General features: G+C 40.3%; 1 protein-coding gene across 1 annotated transcript in view; it reads left to right on the forward strand.

The window, feature by feature from the left end:
• The window catches only part of CACNA2D3 (calcium voltage-gated channel auxiliary subunit alpha2delta 3), an 858,102-nt gene that overhangs the window by 479,740 nt on the left and 355,744 nt on the right, over nucleotides 1–22,618 (forward strand). Inside the window, exons 14-15 of the mRNA XM_044675448.1 lie at nucleotides 604–682; nucleotides 15,760–15,893. Coding sequence (XP_044531383.1) covers nucleotides 604–682; nucleotides 15,760–15,893 — 213 coding nt within the window. The remainder of the gene's footprint in view (nucleotides 1–603; nucleotides 683–15,759; nucleotides 15,894–22,618) is intronic.

A 22,618-nucleotide genomic window follows, 5' to 3' on the forward strand; every position in this document is an offset into this window, starting at 1 on the left:
AGAGAGAGACAGAGAGAGACAGAGAGAGAGAGAGAGAGAGACAGAGAGAGACAGAGAGAGACAGAGAGAGAGAGAGAGAGAGAGAGAGAGAGAGAGAGAGACAGAGAGAGACAGAGAGAGAGAGAGAGAGAGAGAGCCTTATTGACTAGGAAAATCTGAGAAGGATTCCCCATAGGTAGTGACTCTGGAGATAAACACAGTCACACATCTTCATTCCCAACTGGGCCTCCCTCGTCTTTCTGGAGTCCTTGTATCCCTAGCACTTAGCGTAGAGCCTGGCCCAAAGCTGGCACTTCATAAATGCTTGTTGAAATGGCTAGACTTTCACAGGAGAGAAATGAATTGACATCTCCTCTTGCCGGAGCCAGGGCATTGGTACCTCCCCTCCTCCCAATGACAACCATAGCCATATGGCTCCAGAAGAACAAAGGAGCCCATTTGCCCTTCGTTACCAAGCAGCCCCACTCCAGATCTCTGAAATATGTCCCTACAGATGTGAAGCATGAAGACATTAATAGGGAGCTGAACCACCCAGGTCTGGGCCAGGCCCTGCATATGCCATGCTGCCCCAAGGGAATGTTAACCCATTCTTTCTGCTTACAGGTCCGCATCTTTACATATCTGATAGGAAGAGAAGCCGCATTTGCTGACAACCTCAAATGGATGGCCTGTGCCAACAAAGGTTTGTTTGCCCTCTATAGCCATGACATATGGATTATCGACTGTCAAGCCCTTAAATCATAGGAAACTTTTCAATGTCCCAACACAGATGGAGATATTCTTGGAAAAACAAAACATTACATTTAAGTGGGATTTTCCTAAAAGAAAACTATTTGTAATAAACTCTAATGTCTATTGAAATTCTAAGTAAAAACTAATCTTTGCAATACATCATAGTTATTTAACTCTGGATGAGGGAGGGATGCATCTCAATGGTTGCTTTAGAGAAATTCTTCACTCTCCGGAGAGTTTAATCCAGCTTTAGCCAGAATCTGGCTGTAACACCTGAGGAAGGCTCCTTCCTCTCTGGGAGCCACAATTTCTTCACCTGAAATTGGAGGGGGATGGAGTGGATGATGTCAGAAGCTCCTTACAGTTCTCCAACTTTGTGATTCTTTCCCCTGATTATTTTTTTTGTCCACATGCTGGCTTGCCTCCCTCTCAAAGATCAGAAACGCCATCTGGGTCTAAATAATGAACTTGGCCTTGATTCAGGGATTGAGGTAGGTCATGAAGAGAAGAGAATGGATTGGAGCCCAAATGCTGTGTGAGCTAAATGGCCATCTATCCACAAAATCACTGGAAGACAGCAGTGCCCTGCTCCAAAGGAAATTTGGAATGCAAACTCCCTGTCTGAGGGATGCTTTTCCCCATTTTTTCCCTTTTATCTGTGGTCTTGAAAAAAAAGCAACCCAAAATTTTCCTTGCAATTTTTTGTTGTTATTCGTGCCACATCCAATTAGGATGCCTCCCATCATCCAGTATCCACTTAGTCATGGGTTATTGTTTTTACCACTGTCTGTGTCCAGCTGATGGAAATTACTGAAATTGAAGTCTTGTCTTAATCAACTAATATTACACCATAATTGAGTTTTAGTCATTGTTTACAAGGAGCCTTTGAAGAATACTTTTGAAGATGATTTAACTAACAAAGTCCTTTTTAGGGACTGACTAAAAAGTGGAGCCCTTTGGATTTTCAAAGCTCAAATGCAACTCTTCGACAATCCCAGGAGACAAGTGAAAGAAGCCACTGGACTGGACCATCTGGTGCAAGATGGCCTCCATCTGCTCCTCATCTTATATAAATCCACTAGCACCCTAGACCATGACTAGAGGGACCTTAGGGGCCATCTAGGCCCATTATTTCCTTTTACTGATAAAAAAAAATTCTGTGTGACCCTGGGCAAGTCACTTGACCCCCATTGCCCACCCTTACCACTCTTCCACCTATGAGACAATACACCGAAGTACAAGGGTTAAAAAAAAAATTGAGGACCAGAAGAGAGAAATCACACCAACTCCCTCACACCTTAGAGAAGCCCTCGCTTCTTCTGTCAGCATCAATTATTGCTGTTTTCAGCATTATTATCATAGAGTGTTTTAAGATTTTGATTTTGCAAATTACTTTCCATACATGATCTCATTTGCAACTTGCTAGCATCACTGGATTTTGGATTTTTCTTTATCTATAAAAAGAGAAATGTTGGACTATATAGGATTATCTCGAAGGTCCTTTTTGGCTTCAAGTCCAGGATCCCATGAATAGCCTTAGAAGCTAGATACTAGTGCATCCATTTTAAAGATAATGTCACTGAGGATAGCTCATCACTTGTCCCCAACAAGTAAGAAGCAAGCTTTGAGCTAAGGATATGCCCCATCCTAGTGCCTCCCACCAGATTCGTTGCCCTCAGGACTTCCTGTGAGTACATACACTCTTTGGGCTCTGCTTCTGCCCAACTTATCATCCCCAGTAAACCTCTCTTAGCCTTCCTCTCACTTACAAATCCTTCCAGGTATGGCCTAACGTGAGGGCCAACACGGCTCCTTGGCTTTCCCCACTAGCGCTTCACTGCTCGTCCTCATTGATTTTACCTTCCTCGTTTCTTTGGCGTTACTTCTCAGGAATAGAAGCCCATTGTTTATCTCAGCCCAGACATGAAGTTACCATCTAAGTATGAGGCTGTTATTCTCAGTGCCCAAATAAAGATGGGTTAGCAGTGGCGCCAGAGATGGGGCGTTTGGACTGGGTAACATCAGCGAACCAGTATCCATCAATGGCCATTAATTCAATCACTGTTTACAGTCTCAGATTGTTCAAACTTGGAAGGCAGCGGAGCATTTTTCTTCTCAAGTAGGAGGAGGTCCAATGCCCCCCTTCCATCCATAGCTCAGCTCCGACTTGGCCAAATTCTTGTGTTGAATGGAGCCTGGTAGCCCAGGAAATCAGACGGGGCCCAGCAGGCACACCACGCAGCTTGACTGAATAACTAGGACAGAGTCTAAGCCTTTTCTGGTGCAAAAGTTAAGGGAGTCAGCATGTCACTGAGGTCTGTGGCCCCCCAAATCAATTTTCCTCACAGGGATTTTCCCATTGGAAACCTAGAAACCAGCAGGACAGTTTCCAAAGCATCCAGCTGACTAGCCTGTGGCTAGCAGAACTCTTGGCTTGGAAAAGGATCTCCAGGGAAACACATACCACCTTGCAAGAGTTCTCTAAATCCTCTGATCCAATGGCAAAAACCATGAGACCCTGGAGCCACATTTTTTCTTTCTCATTGTTTGCATAAATAGGGCATATCTGGAGGGAGCTTGGTTTTAATGAGGCAAAGCAGCAAACCATTTAAACAACATTAAAGCATTCCCAACCCTGACTCCCCAGTAGAACTGTTTATGCAATCGACTACTCTCATTTTCCACTGTTGGGTAGGCAAGTGCATTTGACAAACCAAGTGTTGGGAGATCAACTCAAATGTTGATTGGGGGGCGGGGGTGCAGGAAAATTCCCTTCTCCTCCTAGGTGATAAATGTGAAAATGGGCAACAACCATTTCTCCATCCACAGGCACTTTCAATGGAAAATTTATCCATGGGGGGGAAAAGACGATTTACGATTTTACAAATGATCATTATTAGAAACTAGCTCACTTCTCCCTTGGTTGATAAAGTGACTATTTCTTTTACCTATATAGTAGGCATAAGATTATAGATTTAGAGCTAGGTAGGATCTTGGGAACCACAGAGTCCAACGCTATCATTTTACTGATGGGGAAACTGAATCACATGGAAGTTCGATGGCCTGCCTTGGATCATAAAGCTAGACAAATTCAAACTAAGATGTGAACTCATTCCTTCCTGACTCTAAATCCAGCCACCAATCTATTCTTCTATATAGCTACTTTTTTTCCTTGCCAGAAAGAGGGTGATAGCCATAACTTTCAGTATTCTAAATACTGATTTCCTCAGGACCTTTGGTGAGATGCATTTCTCCTTAAAACCAAAAATGACATTTGGATCCTATTTGGCATTTCTGAGAGCTACGTCATTCCCTATGGACATAGCTATTGGCTAGTTGTTTAATAGGGGGAAAGGCTATCCACTAGGAATTCTATCCAGATATCAGACTGAATAATATCAGATTTATTGCTGAAAGCAACCTTAGAAGTTATCTAATCTAACTCCCTCATTTTACAGAACATGAAACTAAGGCCAGGGAGATTAAGTGATTTGCCCAACATCACAGAGATAGATTTTAGAAATCTATGGGTCTCGGTCAAGGCAAAAAAATTCCCCTCTCTGCATTTCTGTTTCCTCTTTTATAAAAGAAATATACTAAATAAGAAGTCTAGAGCTGATGGGGGCAGCTGGGTAGCTCAGTGGATTGAGAGCCAGGCCTAGAGACAGGAGGTCCTGGGTTCAAATCCGACCTCAGACACTTCCCAGCTGTGTGACCCTGCGCAAGTCATTTGACCCCCATTGCCTACCCTTACCAATCTTCCACCTATAAGTCAATACACAGAAATTAAGGGTTTAAAATTAAAAAAAAAAAAAAGAAGAAGAAGTCTAGAGCTGAAAGGGACCTTAGAGGTCCTTGAGTCCAATTGTCCCTCATTTTGCAGTTAAAGAACTGAAGCAGAGAAACATTAAAAGATTTATGCCCAAAGACAAACAACAATTAAGCCCTTTAGGTGAAATTTGAACCCAAGACCTCTGACTCCAAGCTCAATGCCCTTGCCATACTGATGCTGTTTCCTCTTTTATGGTCCAAAGGTATATATGCCAAGATGAATCAGGTCTTTGGTCCTCCTAAGGATGGGTTTGAATAAATAGGGCTGCCCCAACATGGTATGATTACCTAGGACTCTTGGGAGATGAGGCAGTCATCAATGAACTCCCCTCCCTTCTCTACACAAGGGGAAAAGTGGGAAAAAATGAACAATAGAAGTCTCTGATAATTTTATTAAATTTCACAAATCATCATTATTAGGGCTTGAGGCAGTGTGGTGAACTGGAAAGAACACTGATTAGTCCTGGGTTCAGGTCCCAGATTTACTGTCTCTGTGACCTGGATAAGTAGGTTATCCTCTTTGGACTTCAGTAGTGTCATAACCAGAAGAGATTGGAGTAGAGGGACGTTGAGGTCCCTTCCAGCTTTAAAGATATAGCCCTGAAGAAGGAAACTAAGAGACATTAATTCAATCTATTCACTGTTTGATCTAGAGACAAAGCTCTGTCTTGTCTAATGTCCTTAGCACTCCATTCTCCTGATTCCTCATCCAAAGAGCAGTGGATTTGGATTGAGGAAAACTTGAGTTTGAAACCTACTAAAGTCATTTATAAACTAAGAGCTCCTGGGCAAGTCCCTTAATCTAGTTGTGCCTCAGTTGCCTCATCTATAAATAAGGAAAAGAATAACTTCTGCTTCACAGGTTTGATCAGAGGAGTAAATGAAATAATGGAATATACTTTGCAAACCTTAAAACACTATTTAAATGCTAGCTTTTATTATTATCATACTGCATTGCCTTGTAGTTAATTTCCTTTTGTCTCTTTCTCTTTATTAAAAAAATGGTTAAGTACATAATAAAATACCAGGAAAATAGGAATTTGCATCTAAATGTGATGTTTGGGGTGAAACTCCATTAAAGCACTTGGCCCAGTGCTTAGCTGGCCTGACTCCAAGGCTCTTTAATTCTCTTAGGCACAGCCTATCTAGAATGCTGGCAGGCTTTGTGCCATGGGGGAATTCAATAGCCAAGCTAATTCCCTCCTGTTTCCAGGGCATTATTTACTCCAAGAATCCATGCAAAGAAGATTTATTCCCCTGAGCCTCTGGTGAGACTCAAATGAGCCAACAGATCATGTAAGAACTTTGTTGACAGATCAAACATTTATTAAGTGCTCACAGTATACAGAAAGTACTACTTTAGGTTCTGGGGGAATATCAAGATGTAACAATTCAAGATTTACCCTGACCTTATGGAGCTTACCTCCATAAGGGCATAGGATGGCTTACACTTGTAGATAAATGCAATACAGTATTGCTGCCTAAGGAAAGGGTCTTTCTTAAGCAGCAAAATTCAGTGGCAGGCAATGACCAGAGGAGTGGAAATAAGTAGAATAAGAAAAAAAAAAACAGGGATCACTGCCATTATAATGACCAAATTTGTCCCTGAAGCTGTAATGCAAAGCCCCACCCTACTTTTCTTTGTTGTGAAGGAGGGGAGGGAATTTTAGGTATGGAATAGTACATACACTGACAGATTTATTAGTCACTGTATTGGTTTTATTGCTTTTTTTCCTCTCTTTCTTTTTTTTTTTTTTAAGAAATAGTGGCCGAAGTGGAGTGGGGGTGAGAGAGAGATATTGAAACAAAGATAGTCTAAAACCCAAGTATATCAATAAAAAAGGAGAAGAAATAAATGTCATATCAAGGTCTAAAACTGAATATCATTAGTTCCTGGGAATCAAAGAAAGCTTTCTGGAGGAGTGGGCTTTGGAGTTGGGTTTTAAGAATGAAAAGAATTGAAAAAGGCTAATAGGAAAAAAGGAGGTCATGCCACGTCCGTGGACAGCTTGAGCAAAGACAACATGTTGGAAGGGCACTGAATGTTCCCAGGAAACAGAGAGTCCACATTAGCTAGAAAGTCAATGGCGTGGAAGGTGAAATAAAGATAAAGATGGCAGGTGCCAGGTGCTATCAGAGGTTGGGCTTCCCTTGGAAGGAAGCCATTGGAGGAAGTAACTTTTCCAGATCTCTGTAGAAGACTGTTGATTCCTATAGTGCTAAAACAAATGGTTTGGAGATAGTCAAACAGTAAAGGCACCTGCCTGGACACTTTTACAATGACCTAGGAAAGGAGCGATAAGAATCTGGCAATAGGGGTGGGAAGATTACAGAGAATATAGATGTGAAAGATGTGGCAAGAAGCTGAATCAATCAATGAGTGCCTAGAACCCAGAAGAGAGAGAGAGAGAGAGAGAGAGAGAGAGAGAGAGAGAGAGAGAGAGGAGAAAGAGAGAGAGAGAGAGAGAGGAGAAAGAGAACAAGAGAGAGAGAGAGAGAGAGAGAGAAGGCAGAGATAAATGTGTATTGAATTTAATCAGATTAGACTAAACTAAATAGCCCATGTGGCAATCATGGGAGACTAGGTAAATGGTATTGCCATAGTGAGAAATAATAGAATTAGACAGATGAGTAGGTTTAAGAGGAAAAAAAGATAATGAGCTCACTTTGTGCATGCCTAGTTTTCATTGCTTGTAGAAAATCCAGAGACAGAGAGACAGAGACAGAGAGGGAGTGAGAGACAGAGAGATGTCCTCTGACAAGTTGGAGACATGAAGATATGACCTGGATCTCAGAAGAGAGATAGAGTTGGGAGTCATTTACATGGGAATGGTAGATGCAATCATGAAAGTAAATAATTCCAAGAAAGGAGCTTGTACAAAGAGAAGACCAGAGACCAAGCCATCATTGAAGAGTAACCAGATGAATAGGACTGAGAAGCAGTAAAAGAGACAGAGAAGGCAGGATAGGAGAACTGGAAGTAAATCAAGGAATTATGAAAAACCTTTCTAAATGCAAGGATCGTAGTTCATAGATTGAAAGCTGGAGGAAACTTAGAAGTCATGAAGGCCAACTCCCTTGTTTTATAGAAGAAGGAACTAATGCCCCGAGAAGGGACTTAGCCAGGGATGATCTAACTAGAAAGTATAGGACTTCTTGATTCCAAACTCAGTTCCCTATTTACATTCTCTTGGCTTCTAGGAGAGCTATCATTATTTAGAAGAAAGTGAATCTAGTAAGTATGAGATATCATTCAAGAATAAAGGCATTGGGGCAGCTGGGTAGCTCAGTGGATTGAGAGTCAGGCCTAGAGACGGGAGGTCCTGGGTTCAAATCCGGCCTCAGACACTTCCCAGCTGGGTGACCCTGGGCAAGTCCCTTGACCCCCATTGCCTACCCTTACCACTCTTCCATCTAGGAGCCAATACACAGAAGTTAAGGGTTTAAAAAAAAGTTAAAAAAAAAAAAATAAAGGCATTCAGGTCAGCTAGGTAGTATAGTGGATAGTGAGCCAGGCCTGGAGACTGGAGATCCCCAGTTCAAATCTGGCCTCAGACACTTAATAGCTGTGTGACCCTGGGCAAACCACTTCACTCTGTTTGATATAGTTCCTCATCTGCAAAATGTGCTGGAGAAAGGAATGGCAAACCACTCCAAAATAGGGACAGCTAGGTGGCTCAGTGGATAGACAGCCAGGCCTGGAGATGGGAAGTTCTGGGTTCAAATTTGACCTTATATACTACCTAGCTGTGTGAACCTGGGCAAATCACTTAACCCCCATTGCCAAGCTCTTACCACTCTTCTGACTTGGAACTGACACTTATTGTTCATTCTGAGACAGAAAGTAAGGGTTAAAAAAAAGAAAAAAAAAAAGAATAGACGATTCACATTTTTTTTTTCCTTTTTGAGAACTGGAGGAAAGTCAGTGATGGATAGCACAACCCTGTCAGTCATCACTTGATTTCTCACATAATGTTACTTAAAAGATATGCATGTATCGAGCTTAATTTTCCCGTCACTCGGAAGGAAAGCGTGGCAGCTGGAGCAGGGGATCCATTGGCTGAAAGGCAGAGCCAGGAGCTGAATATTTCGAAGTCCATGTACTGTGTGTTGAAATCACCCCATGAGACAAGACAATCTTCTTTTCTTGCAACACTCTGCTCAGAAGGCCACTCTGCGTATGCCCAGCACACGTGGCTCAACACCACGCCAGCATTAATAAGGCGACTTTACTAAATTGGGGTTGTTGTTCAGTTGTTTTAGTCATGTCCGACTCTTTATGACCTCATTGGGAGTTTTCTTGGCAAAGATACAGGAACGGTTTGTCATTTCCTTTTCCAGCTTATTTTACAAATGGGGGGACGAGCTGCTCCCCTTTTGCTAAGTAAGAAGTCCCCGAAGGCAATATTCCCCATGTGAGTTAAAGCCTAGTCCTGGGGTTAGAAAGCATGGAGATCTCTTGGATAGAAGAAATACAAATCAATCAAATGATCGATCATCGGGCACTGATTAACTGCCATCTGTGTGCCAGGCACCGTGTTAAGCAGTGTGGGATTCAAGGAAGCAGAAATAGTGCCCACTCTTGAGGAGCTCCTGGTCTATTAGAAGAGACAATGTGTGGTACACACCAGATGGAGGTCACCTTAGGCTGACAGAGAAGCTAGCCCAAGGTCAAGCCACTTCCTCTAGCTGGGCCTCAGTTTCTTCAGTCTGCGAAATGGGAGAATTGAACTAGATGATCTCTAAATACTTCAGAAGTATTTAAATGCAATGAAATACATCATCACCCCCCTTCCCTGCCCACCCGCACTCTCACACCCTGCTCTCTAGATAGTCTGTTACTGTGTCTCTTCATCCATTTGCCATTTCTTCAGCTTTTTACATGAACTACAGAAACATTAAGAGCAAAAGCATGGCTGCCTCCAAGGACAGATCTGTTCCAGGTTTGGGGTGATATGGGCATGAGAAAGCTAAATTTTATGGGAGTGACAGTGTAGATAGAGTGCTGAACTTGGAATAGGAAGACTTGTGAGTTTCCATCCTGCCTCTGGCATTTTGCTAGCTGTGTGATCCTGGATATGTCACCTAACTACCCTTTCTGAGTTTTACCTACCTCATCTATAAAATGAGAAAGCTGTACCTTATAGTCTCTAATATCCCTCCCAACCTTAAATCTATCATCCAGAGACTGGCCCACCATTAATCCTATCCAGATCTACATGTCTGATCCCCATGATGATAGCAGCAGAATACAGCAGTGTCTACTTCTTAAAAGCCTGATTTTCAGAATCCCTACACAAAATGCTGGCCAGTTAAATGGTGTAGTGGATAGAGTTGGGCTCGGGGTCAGGAAGACTCATCTTCCCAAGTTCAAATCTGGCCTCAGACACTTACTAGCTGTGCAACCCTGGGCAAGTCACTTAATCCGATTTTCCTGTCTGTTTCCTCATTTGTAAAATGAGCTGGGAAAGGAAATGGCAAACCACTGTAGTATTTTTGCCAAGAAAACCCCAAATGGGGTCACAAAGAGTCAGACACAACTGAAAAATGACTGCACAACTGCCCAGGACGTCAATTGAAGCATCTTTACCTTAATGGGGATCTTAAGACTGAGAGGATGAAGTATCAGAGATTTAAGAAGAAACCCTCCAGATCCTTACGTCACCTGGTTTCTTCTATTCAGTGGTTGTGGTCTGAAGTTCAAAGAGAAAACTGAGCTAAGGAAGAAAGTAAATGAATGGACATGATAGAGAAAAGTGAGCACGCCATTCATAGTAGGGGGCTAATTTCAGTATTAATTACCCCTTCATAATTACCAGGTGATTGCAGGCTTTATTCTAACATGAGCCACGGAGTCTAAAAGCCCATTAAAGAGAAGACTAAACACTCAACAGCCACAATTCAAGAGAAAAAGCATTGTTAAAAATGGGATTTCAGCTCAGAGAATAAAAAAAAAGAGATGAAGGGGAGGGTGTGCATGCTTTCAACTCTTCACTCCAACCCTTGGAGACTTCCTATTATCAATCAAACACTACATTTGTTCCTTCAGACTCACATGGCAGCCTTACAACAAGGCTCTTTCAGAGAGGTCAAGGATTTTAATGGGCTGAGGTCAGCTGATCGAATGTGTTTGTTTGGGGAAGGTCTTCTGGGCTCGACTTTGGAGTCTAATCTTGACTAAAGTAAAGGAAAAATCCATCTGCCTTTGGCCTGGAGCTCCAGTAGGGAAGGAGCTTTGGACTTTTGTCAAGAGCTTTGGGGAACAATGAAATCCTCGCTGCCTGGGGACTCCTGGGCACCTCCAGGAACAGGGTGACCAGAAGGCTGCCAGCATCTCATCCACACACAGCAATGATGGCTTGGGTCAACTTCTACATGAAGCCTTTCCTGGAAATGTGTTCCTCCCCAGCCCCCACTCATAACTTAGACTCGCTGCCTCTGGTTGAGACATATTTTTTCCTTTCTTGTCTCCCCAGCTAACTTTTGAACTCCAGGAGAGCAGAGGCTGGTTTTTATTTGCTTTGGTTTTCTTTTCCTTGTATCCTCAGCACTTAGCAGAGGGCCTGGATCTTAATAAATGCTTGTTGGCTGATTAAATCTCATGAACTCTTCACAAATAAATGAGGCAGACGGAGAGAAGTTAGGAGGGATCTCACCATCTCTTTCTTCTCCTCCGGCCTCCAAATAGATTTATTAAATATCTATGGTGTGTTAGGCAGAGAAGACACAGAGATGCAAGTGGACCCATGCCTACCCTACCAAGGTAGTATTGTATGCGGGGAAAGAGCCCTCGGCTTGGAGCAAGGAGGCCCAGTTGTGGGCTCGACCTACAGAACTTATAAGCTATGTGACTGGGATGAATCCTTTAGTCTCTGTCAGCCTCAACTTTTTCCTCTGACAACGATGCCATTACTATCTGTAGCATTTGTCTCAAAGGACTATTGCAGTGCTAGAACAAGATCCCCATTGTAAAGCCCAAGAGGCAATCCAGAGCTTTGGCCATGTCAACTGTTATTACTGGAATTTAATGGGAAGAAAGAAGGAATGAATAGGGCGTGATATACCAAGTATGGCATGGATCTCATAGATTTTGTATTGTGTATCATGGACTATATGTGAATAATAAGTGGTGTTTATATAGTGCAGTGATTCTGTAGGAAGCTAGCCACTGAAAATGCTTTGGGTTGGGAGATGAAGAATCCTGTTTGAGGAAGAGCCAGGAGGCCCATGTCACTGGATTGGAGGGAGTAAAAGGTGACTGCGAAGTTAGGTAACAGACAGGTTATGAGTTATTTTAAAAGTCAGAGGAGAGAGTGAATGGAATCAAGGCAGGAGAGAAGCCTACAGAATATCATGCCAAATGCAAGGAGTTGGGGTCATTTTCATCTGGAGGGACCAAGAGTATAATCTTAGAAAGAGAAGAACAGAGGTGACTCATATTAATAAAGGAGAGCACAACTGGCAAAGTTAACTGTGTCATAAAAGTAACTTGAAAGGAGTCTCAGAGATCACCTATGCCAACCCCTTCATGGCTCAGAATCAGAGAGACATGAGTTCAAATCCAACCTCAAACACTTACTAGCTATGAGACCTCAGGTAAGTCACTTAACCTCTGTTTGCCTTAATTTCCTCATCTGAAAATGGGTATGAAAATAACACCGGCCTACCAGGGTTATATGAGAATAAAATGAGATAGTATTTCTAAAATCCTTAGCATGGTGCAATAAGTGCAATATAAATGATGGCTATTATCATAATTACCATTATCATTGTTTTTACAGTTGAAGAAACTAAGTTTCAGAGACCAAAGGAGAATTGCCCAAGATCATACACACCGATAACAACTAAATTAGGATTTAAAGCCACATTCTCTCTCTGTATTCAGTTCCTTCCCATTGTTCCAAACTGCAGATAAAGAAATACTTGTGTTATAAGAAGGCTTCTAGGAATATGTGGGGATTGGAAAGAGTAAGATAAGATCAGACAACAGCTAAAAGTCCTTACTGAACAGAGATGCATAAAGGTCAATGGCATGAAATGAGACTACTGGGAAGATAATGTTGGAATCAGCCTTAAGGATCAAGCCATGGATGTCACATTTCCTTCTGGCAATGGTGTGCCATTGAAGACTGTTGAGTGAGAAAATGATGGAGTCAGTTCTATGTTTTAGAAATGTTTTTGAATGTTGAATGAAGGATGAAATAGTCAAGAGAGGGACTAGAAATAGTGGGACAAAATTTAGAGGTTATTATAATTTTCTAATCAAGAGGTGATATGGGGGGCATCTAGGTGCCTCAGTGGATTAAGAGCCAGGCACAGAGATGGGAGGTCCTGCATTCAAAACTGGCCTCAGACACTTCCTAGCTGGGTGACCCGGGTCAAGTTACTTAACCTCTGTTGCCTAGTCCTTACTATTCTTCTGCCTTGGAACCAATACAGAGTATTGATTCCAAGATGGAAGGTAAAGATTAAAAAAAGAAGAAGGAGGAGGAGGAGGAGAAGAAGGAGGAGGAGGAGAAGAAGAAGAAGGAGGAGGAGGAGGAGGAGGAGAAGAAGGAGAAGAAGGAGAAGGAGGAGAAGAAGAGGGAGAAGGAGAAAGAGAAGAAGAAGAAGAAGAAGAAGAAGNGAGAGCCACAAATGAGGAAGATCAGGAAAGCCAACGTACAAGAACATGCAGTTTGTAAAGAGGAAAAATAGGGAAAACTAAAGAGGGAGACCAATTCGAAGACTATTGAAAATATCTAAGTAAGAAGAAATAGGGGAATGGAGTAAGGTGATTTTCATGTGAAGAGAGAGAAAAGTTAGGAGATATGTGGTGGGGTACACAATTTATAAAACTTGGCATTCATTGCCATTATTTCCCCAGTGCCTAGAACCTCAGTAGGCATGACTATGTCATACTTGTTGACTGATTTCTTGATTGGTTTTTAATGGACTAGACAAAGGGGAACAGTTGTTATAAATAAAAATGAATCTGAAGTCTTTTCCCCAGATTTCTAAGTATTTCTTGAGAGAGAGAGAGAGAGAGAGAGAGAGAGAGAGAGAGAGAGAGAGAGAGAGAGAGAGAGAGAGATGATGGCTCTATTGGCAAAAGTAGAGCTTAGGAAGAGTTGTGAGTTGGGGAAAATGAATGAAAAAGGTGTGAACTTCTGGATAAAATGAGTTTGAGATGCCTCCAGGACATTCAGTGGGAAATATACCACTGGAATGTGTTGATAAAGGATTGGAACTGAAGAGAGAGATGAAGAATGGCTATGCAGTTCTGGTAGTCATCCAATTAGAGGTGATGATTTAACATATGACAGATAGTGAGATTGTGGAGATGATAGGAAGTAGAAAGGAATAGTATGAAGAGCCAGGCAGATCTTGGGGCACACCTACAGATAAGGAGGAAGGCATGGATATTGATCCAGCAAAGAAGATGCTGTACTAAAATACCCATATAACTAATATTCTAACTCAAGGAATAATAGTTTTAAAAGTATATATGTTTATGGAGAGGGATAGACAAAAAGAGACAGAGTCAGAGAGAGAGAGAGAGAGAGAGAGAGAGACAGAGAGAGAGACAGAGAGACAGAGACAGAGACAGAGAGAAAGATATAGATGTCAATATAGTTAAGTCAAGATTTGTGATTTCGTTACCATATGGAAAAACTTAATTTGGAAACTTCCTTGCTATCTGCTCAATAACTTATAGTCTTGGAGATTTGCCAGTGGGGAATGGAAAAGTTAAATAAGTTACCTAAGGACACACTATCAATACATGTCCAAGGCTAGACTCGAATGCAGTTCTTCTTGATTACAGCCAGCTCCCTTTCCACTATGTCCTACTGACTCTTATAATATGGTATGATGCGTTATATAGCATCATGTATCAAAACATAAACATAATAGGTAAAGGGGTATAATGGTCCAAAACCACAGCCTTGGTGCCAAAAGACCTTAGTTAATGACCCACTTCTGATATATTCTGGCTATGTGTCCCCATGCTTTCATTTTCCCCAGTTCCTTCATCCATTTATTCATCCATCCATATATCTATCCATCCATTCATTCAATGATGAGTTTTTGAGACTGTGCTCCAGTTACACACACCTCAAAGATCATTAAGAGAGTCTCTGACCTAATTAAGCTTCTAGTGAAGTGGTGAAATCTATCTTTTCTTTAAGGGTAGCCAGCATATGATCAGTGACCTTTAATGGGAAGTACTTTGTTTTGTTTTGTTTTTCCAATTGTACATTGTTTTGGTTTGTTTTTTAACTTGTCATTGACCTCCAGGGACCCATTGGGGAAATGTGGTGGCCAAAGGAGTCACTGCTCACTGTGATGTCAATTCAATGCCAGATGCTCATTCCTGGCTCCTTTTTTGGTCATGCAAAGCCACTAGGATGGGCAAGTCATTCCTTTCAGGGCCTCCAGGGTGGGAGAGGCCATGAGCAAGTGATAATACATTTTAATTATTACTCTACTAAGCCATCATTACAAAACCAGAAACCACACAGCCATAGCTGGTGTGGGATTGGCACACCAAATTCAAACCAGCTGGACTTTGTTTGAAAATGTCCTATGTCTTTGACCTTTGAGTTGACACTAGTAATGAAAACTCTTCTTCCATTCTTTTTCCTCTCCCACCTCCCTCCACCTTTGGACTATGGGAGGAAAGAAGTTTGGAATATTCTCAGTAATCTTTTTTAAGTCTTTGAGACATGCTATGAAGGTCCAACAGGGGGATTTGGATCTGGAGAATCAAACACTATGCTCAAAGAGGGCAAAGAAGGAAGTCCTTCCCTTTTTTATCAGAGAGGGAAATGAAGGCTGATAGAGAGAAAAAAGGCAAATGATAGAGAGAAAAGAAGAGAAAGAGGAGTAGAAAGAATAGAGAGGAAAGAAGAGGGTATATGGGAGGAAAAGGTGGAGAACAAGAAAAGAGAAAGACTCGGAATTCCATCAGACAGAAGCCCCCTATCTATCTCCCTAGTAGACATGCAAGAAGTGGTGAAGTCTGGATTTAGACTGAAATTCCTCCAGTCTCTTTTTTAGAATTTCAGCAAGTGAAATATTCTCTTTTCCTTCTTTCTACTTTTTCCTTTAACTATGGAGTTAGTTTAGTTTCAGTCAGGCAGACTAGGCTTATTCTCTCTCCTCACAAACTCACCCTCTCTCTAAATGACTTTCTGTTTTCTTCTTTTGGGGCAGGATTTTTCACTCAGATCTCCACCTTGGCTGATGTTCAAGAGAATGTCATGGAGTATCTACATGTGTTGAGCCGACCAAAGGTTATTGACCAGGAGCATGATGTGGTCTGGACTGAGGCATACATCGACAGCACTGTAAGTGTGTGAGGTCATATGTCATATATAATAATTCTATAAATTGGAGATTGGTCTGAATTATAACCCTTCAAGGAATTGTCATTCTACCTTTGGAGTGCCCAGAGACTCCTTACATCATATTGCACTAAAAAAAGGTTACAGGTTTATGTAATGAAGTGAACTATTGGATTTCTGTGATTTAGCATATTTGATTGAAAATTATTTGTATAAGGACCACTAATATTAAAGCTGATTTGAGGAATGTTTGGGTTCCTTGACTGGTCTGGTAAGCACCATTAAAAAGGTTCTCTTCCATTTCTTAGGCTCATTTCCTTTCTTTTCCCTCAATGTTTACATATACTTTCAGCATCATAATTTTCACCTACCAGGACACAAAAGCAACTGCTTCCATTCAGAATGAGACCTAGTTTGGGTAAAAAAATTTCATTTGGTCTTTAGAAAGCAACTATTTTTTGGCTAGGTGGTTGAATAGGAACATGGAATTGGCCCAGTTGGTCATCCCTTGAAGAGACAGAAAATAGAAACAGTGTTATTGGCTAAACCTTGGCATGGTGAGGAACTAGATGGAAAGTTCAGAGACCACATCAGCTTTTAAAGAATGCCTTTGTCATTATTCCAATAATAAAACAATGTCAAAGTCTTGTGTATAATGTCAAGGTTATGTTTGTGTGTGTATGTGTGTGTGTGTGTGTGTATTTTGTAGCTATAAATTTCTGAGCCAAGGGATATTTCATTTTATTGATTCTAGAATATACAGACAGAACATTCTCATTTGTTTTTAATTGGGAATAATACCATGTTGCTCATTCATTTGTTTTGGACTGGATCTATGATCACTGATGCCAAAGAAAAACAAATATTCACCTTGAGGTGTTCCTGATGATCATATGAAGATTTCCTTTTCTAGCCATCATTTTGCCTGTGAAACTTCATGCAAGTCACACACCTTCTCTGGACCTCAGTTTCCTAATAGATAAATTAATGGGATCAGAATATATGACCTTTAAAACCCTTTCTTGCTTAAAATCTATGATACTAAGAAACTGAGGTTTAGCACTGAATTTCAGTTATTTCTGTTACCCTGCTGCTGCAGCAATGGCTCAATTATCTTCACAAAAATATTCCTCACCATCTAGTGACAAAAAGGTACCTGAAGGGCCCCTCAGAGGAATCAAGAGATTTGGGCTCCTGGGGTCATAGCTTGGGTTGCCTTCTTCTGCCACGCCTCACCCTTCTATGACCCTAAGCAGGATATGAGACCAATGGTTCAGTTCATAAGACCATTTTGGGCTGGGGAAAAAACAACAACTTTGGTCATAGTCTGGTTTATGCTTCTTGGTTTACAGATGAAGAAATTGAGTCTGAGAGAAGGTAAGGGTCATTTTTGAGGTCACACAAGTTGTAAGTGGCAGAACCAGGACTAGTCCCAGATTGCTATACTCTAAAACCAGTGTTCTTCACCATTCATTCAATTTTTTAAACAGGTTAAAAAGAAGAATTTTTTTAAATTATTTTTAAACCCTAATATCTTTTTTTATATATATCCTTCTGTATTCATTTTTTTATTTGTTATAGGGCTAGGCAATGGGGGTTAAGTGACTTGCCCAGGGTCACACAGCTGGGAAGTGTCTGAGGTTGGATTTGAAGCTAGGACCTCCTGTCTCCAGACCTGGCTCTCAATCCACTGAGCCATCCAGCTGCCCCCAAAAGAAGAATTTTTTAAGGATTTGTCATGTGTCTAACACTATTTTTTAGCACTAGGGATAGGAAAAAAGCATTTATTAAATGCTTACTACATGCCAGGCAAGTCAAGACACAAAAATGAAATGATGAAATAGACCCTGCTTCATGTTTCCTCCTATGCCTATTCTTGGCCAGGAATAAATTCTTCAAGCCCCTCCAATGGCCTCTTCTGGGAGCCCTTCATCATTCTGTTCACCATCATTAGATGCTCTCCTGCTGTCTCTTTTATTCCAGAATTTCACTGGTGTTTCTACACCCTTCACAGATATACATTCCAATTCCTATGGAGCTTAGGTAGTCTTCAGTAGTTACTATGCCTTAGAAATGCATCATGAGGCAGGTTGGTCCTCAGGCAGAAGGTATTCAATCTGCCACTACCTATTTACTCCAAACTTTTCTAAGTTGCAGGACCACATTGATGGAGGGAAGGAAAGTAGATTTAATAAGCAGGAATGCTTAGGAAAGTACTTGTCTTTTTCATGGTAAAAGAATCATTAATCAAGTTGGAAAGCCTTAAACAATTTCAAATCATGTCAAAAGAATGACTTCCTGAAATGGGGAGCTGAGTAAGCTGTGCCTTCCAAATAGAGCCTGTATTTTAAACTCCTTTCCTCAAGGAAACAAACAAACAAAGAAACAAACGCTGATGAGTATGTATTCTCAAATAATTGTTCCAGTCATTTCCTTTAACTATGACAATGTCTAGCCAAATTGTGACTGAATTCATCGGATTGATGTGTTTATAATGGTTTTATTGGTAATCAGACTCTTAGAGCTATTAAACTCCACATTGAATTTTAACTGTCACAAAAGTGGTAGTTCAGGACTGTGTCCTTGATTTCCCAAGCTTTTGTTTTTATATGGTAATCCCAAATGGTACTGCATGATCCCAGAGCCTGGTGTTTCTCACACTTTCCCACATGATGTGAAGAGGGGGATTAGTCCATTTCAGTGCTAAAGATACTTCTCACAAATATTAAATCTTTTAAATCCAAAATGTTCATTTGTTGCATAATTTTTTCATCATAAGTTTTTTCTCTTTGGCTAAAATATTCTTCATCTCTCTTCCCTTTTCTCTCAATCCCTTTTCCTTATACTACAATAGGGATTTTCAGCTAGCACATGCAGATCTTTCTGTGGTCTATGGAGAGATTTCCTGAACATGTCTGGGAAAAAAAATACATCTTTGTTTCCACTAACCTCTAACTGAACTTGAGCATTTCCTTCAATTATGAATTTTTTTGCACTTGTATTATTGTGAAAAGGGGTCTATATTATTATTAGATGTACTGTATTAGATGGACAAAAGGGTCCTTTACACACACACACACACACACACACACACACACACACACACAGTTAAGAACACCTGCCTTAGAGTTATGTCATACTTCCAGGTCTCCTAGAACATAATAATAATAACTAACACTAGTATTATTATTATATATTGTTATTATTTATATGACACTTGAAAGATCATAAAGCATCTAACGTTTTTTTCTCATGTCATCTTCACTTAACCCTGTAGACACTATATTTATCCTCATTCTACAGCTGAGAAGTAACTTAACCTAGATCCTTTCAGCAATAATGCGTCTGGGGGAAGATTTGAACTCAGATCTCCTTGACTTCCAAGTTCATCATTCTATTAGCTCTATAACCTACCACAAAACAAGTATGGATTTTAGCAATATTTTTCCAACCCAACAGTGTTCCATGGCTTGAAGTCGATATTGCCAAGGCTTTTGGAAATATTATACAACAGAATACCTTCAGGATTATATCGAGGTCTCTTTGTCTTGCTCTGACAATGATAGAGACAGTCACAGGCAGCTGCAGGATTCAAAGGCTCTCCAGGATCCTTTGTTGTTTAGCATTTTTGTCAAAGACTTGGGTGAGATCAAAGAAGGCTGTTGATGTAATGCACAGATTACATAACTCTAAGCAGGATTCCGAAAGGTCTTGACTGGTCAGATACAGTAAAATGAAGTGTTTCACATGGATTCAAATAAACCAGCCTCAAAAACAAGATGGGGGGAGGGGGGGCGCATCATGACTAGACCACTGTCTATTTCATACCTAGCAGAGTTTTCTGAAATGCAGTCACAATGGGACAACAGCCTATTCCATCCAAAGATACTAATGCGATCCTTTAAAAAAGTCCTCACCTTCTGTCTTAGAATCCACACTAGAAATAGTTCCAAGGCAGAAGAACAGTAAGGACGAGGTAATTGATTTTAAGTGCCTTTCCCAGAGTCGGTTCCAGAACTAGAAAGTATCTGAGGTCAGATTTGAACCCAGGACCTCCTATCTCTTAGCCTGGCCTCATTTCACTGAGCCAACTAGCTGCTCCAAATACTAACATGATCTTAAACTGCACTGAAGGGTGGAGTTGCCAGGATAATAGAGGTGACAGTCCCAGGGTACTCAGTCTAGGCCAGACCAAAGGGAGAATGCGGACAACAGTTATGGATATCACATTAAAGGGAGGACTTTGATGAACCAGAGAGCCTTTGGAGGAGATTATCCAGGATGATGAGGGCATGGCATATGGGACCATAGATTGAATGAATGGAGAATTTTTAGCTTGGAGAAAAGAAGACTTGGGAGAGAGATCAGGATAGACATTTTCAAGCAGTTAAAGATATTTCATATTCAAGACAGATTGGATTTGTCCAAAGGGCAGTACTAGGAGTAATGAGAAGTTACAAAGAGGCAAATTAAGGTTTTGATGTCAGGAAAGGTTTTCTGACAATCAGAGAAATTTCTAAGTAAATAGAGCTGCTTGGGGCAAGAGTAGATTCCACATATTAACATAAAATTACAGATTTAGAGATGGAAAGGAACTTAGAAGTCATTGAGCCCAATACTTTGATTTTATATTTGAGGAAACTGAGGCTGAATGGTAAAATGGCTTGTCTATAGTCACATAGCTACTAAGTGTCTGACCTGTATTTGTACACCAACCCTTTGTCCAATATACCACCTGGTGGCCTCTAGAGACTTTCAAGAAATGATCAGATGACCACTTGCTGGATCGTTTTTGTTGGGGGGGAGGTGCAAATTAGGAATTGTGCCCAATGGATATCTAGCTTCCTCCTAACAATGAATTCTCTTTTCCTGAAAAGATCAATTTATGAGTCAGTTGTGGCTTCTCTAGCCATGGATATTAGTTTTCAAAAACATTCACACACTTTAGGAGCAGCCTAAATTGGCCACATTCAGTGATGCTTCTCCACCAAGATTTGGGCGATGTCATTTTAATTGACTTGATTAGCTTTGGATGATAATGACCAACTAGAATAACTTTCATTGGTACAGGATACAATCAATCAATAGACATTTATTAAGCCTATACTACTATATGTCAAAGTTTTAATCATGGTTTGGAGGCAACCTGACAGCCTGGAGTTGAGATGTATGACCTCTGTTTTCTCCCACCAGCTTAGAAGAACTTTGACAACAGGATAAATGTAGGACCATGTGTCTACTGTTTGAGTAGCAGACTAGCTAGAAAACTGGGTGCAGGGTGATAAAACTTTCAGCCTCAGGAAATGCTGAAGCTCACCCACTCTTGTGTAGAGAGACTATGATCTGTACTTGTGAATAGGAAGTTCATAGTGAGGAATTCATAGTCCTTGAAGTATTGAATTTGTAACAGGAGTATAGCATGGAATTCACCCTCTGCTTGTTCAGTGTGTCTACACATTTCTTATTGCATGAACCATAGTAGGGAGGCAGTGTATACAGTGGGCAGAAGATTAAGTCTTCAAACAAGTCCTGAGGAGACCACATGGACTGAAAGGGTATTCAGAATGAAAGGACCGTCTTATGTATCATCAGTAATGGGGTTTACCTTGGGAATCTTAGACAAGATAAATTAAATATATACATTTAGTTAGCTTATACCTATAATAGACAAATAAATTGATAGATCAATTAGATAGATAAATAGATAGATAGATAGATAGATAGATAGATAGATAGATACATAGATACATAGATACATAGATACATAGATACATACATGGATAGATACATAGATAGATACATAGATAAAGACAGAGATGGATAGATAGATAGATAGATAGATAGATAGATAGATAGATAGATAGATAAATACAGAGATGGATGGATAGATAAATAGATATAGATAGAGAAAGACAGAGATAGATAGATAGATAGATAGATAGATAGATAGATAGATAGATAAATACAGAGATGGATGGATAGATAAATAGATATAGATAGAGAAAGACAGAGATAGATAGATAGATAGATAGATAGATAGATAGATAGATAGATAGATAGAGATATGGATAGACAGATAGGTAGGTAGGTAGGTAGATAGATAGATAGATAGATAGATAGATAGATAGATAGATAGATAGACAGACAGACAGACAGGTAGGTAGATAGATAGATAGATAGATAGATAGATAGATAGATAGATAGATAGATAGATAGAAAGAAAGATAGATAGATAGATAGATAGATAGATAGATAGATAGATAGATAGATAGATAGAGAAATACAGAGATGGATAGATAGATAGATAGATAGATAGATAGATAGATAGATAGATAGATAGATAGATAGATAGATAGATAGATAGATAAAACAGTGATAGATACTAGAGAAAATGATATCTAGATAAAAGATATATCAGAGAAGATCGAGTTAGAAATAGAAACATGAGAAATAGATGATTGACATTTGGAAAAGTGATACAGATAAGTGATGGATACAAAATTGATATATTGAAAATTTCTATATGACTAAATATAGGTGCATTCTAATATATACATAAATATACACACACAAATTCATGGAAAGAAAAAATGTTCAGAAAAACATATGACATCTAAATTGTTCAGTGTATTCAGTATAATAAGGTTTTAGGAATCCCTTCAGTCAATAAAGATAGTTGGAATAACTGGGATGTTCAGCTTGTAGAAACAATTGGTGGAAGAGGGAGA

Source organism: Gracilinanus agilis, chromosome 1 (genome assembly GCF_016433145.1).
Source record: "Gracilinanus agilis isolate LMUSP501 chromosome 1, AgileGrace, whole genome shotgun sequence".
In the NCBI taxonomy this organism is placed as follows: domain Eukaryota; kingdom Metazoa; phylum Chordata; class Mammalia; order Didelphimorphia; family Didelphidae; genus Gracilinanus; species Gracilinanus agilis.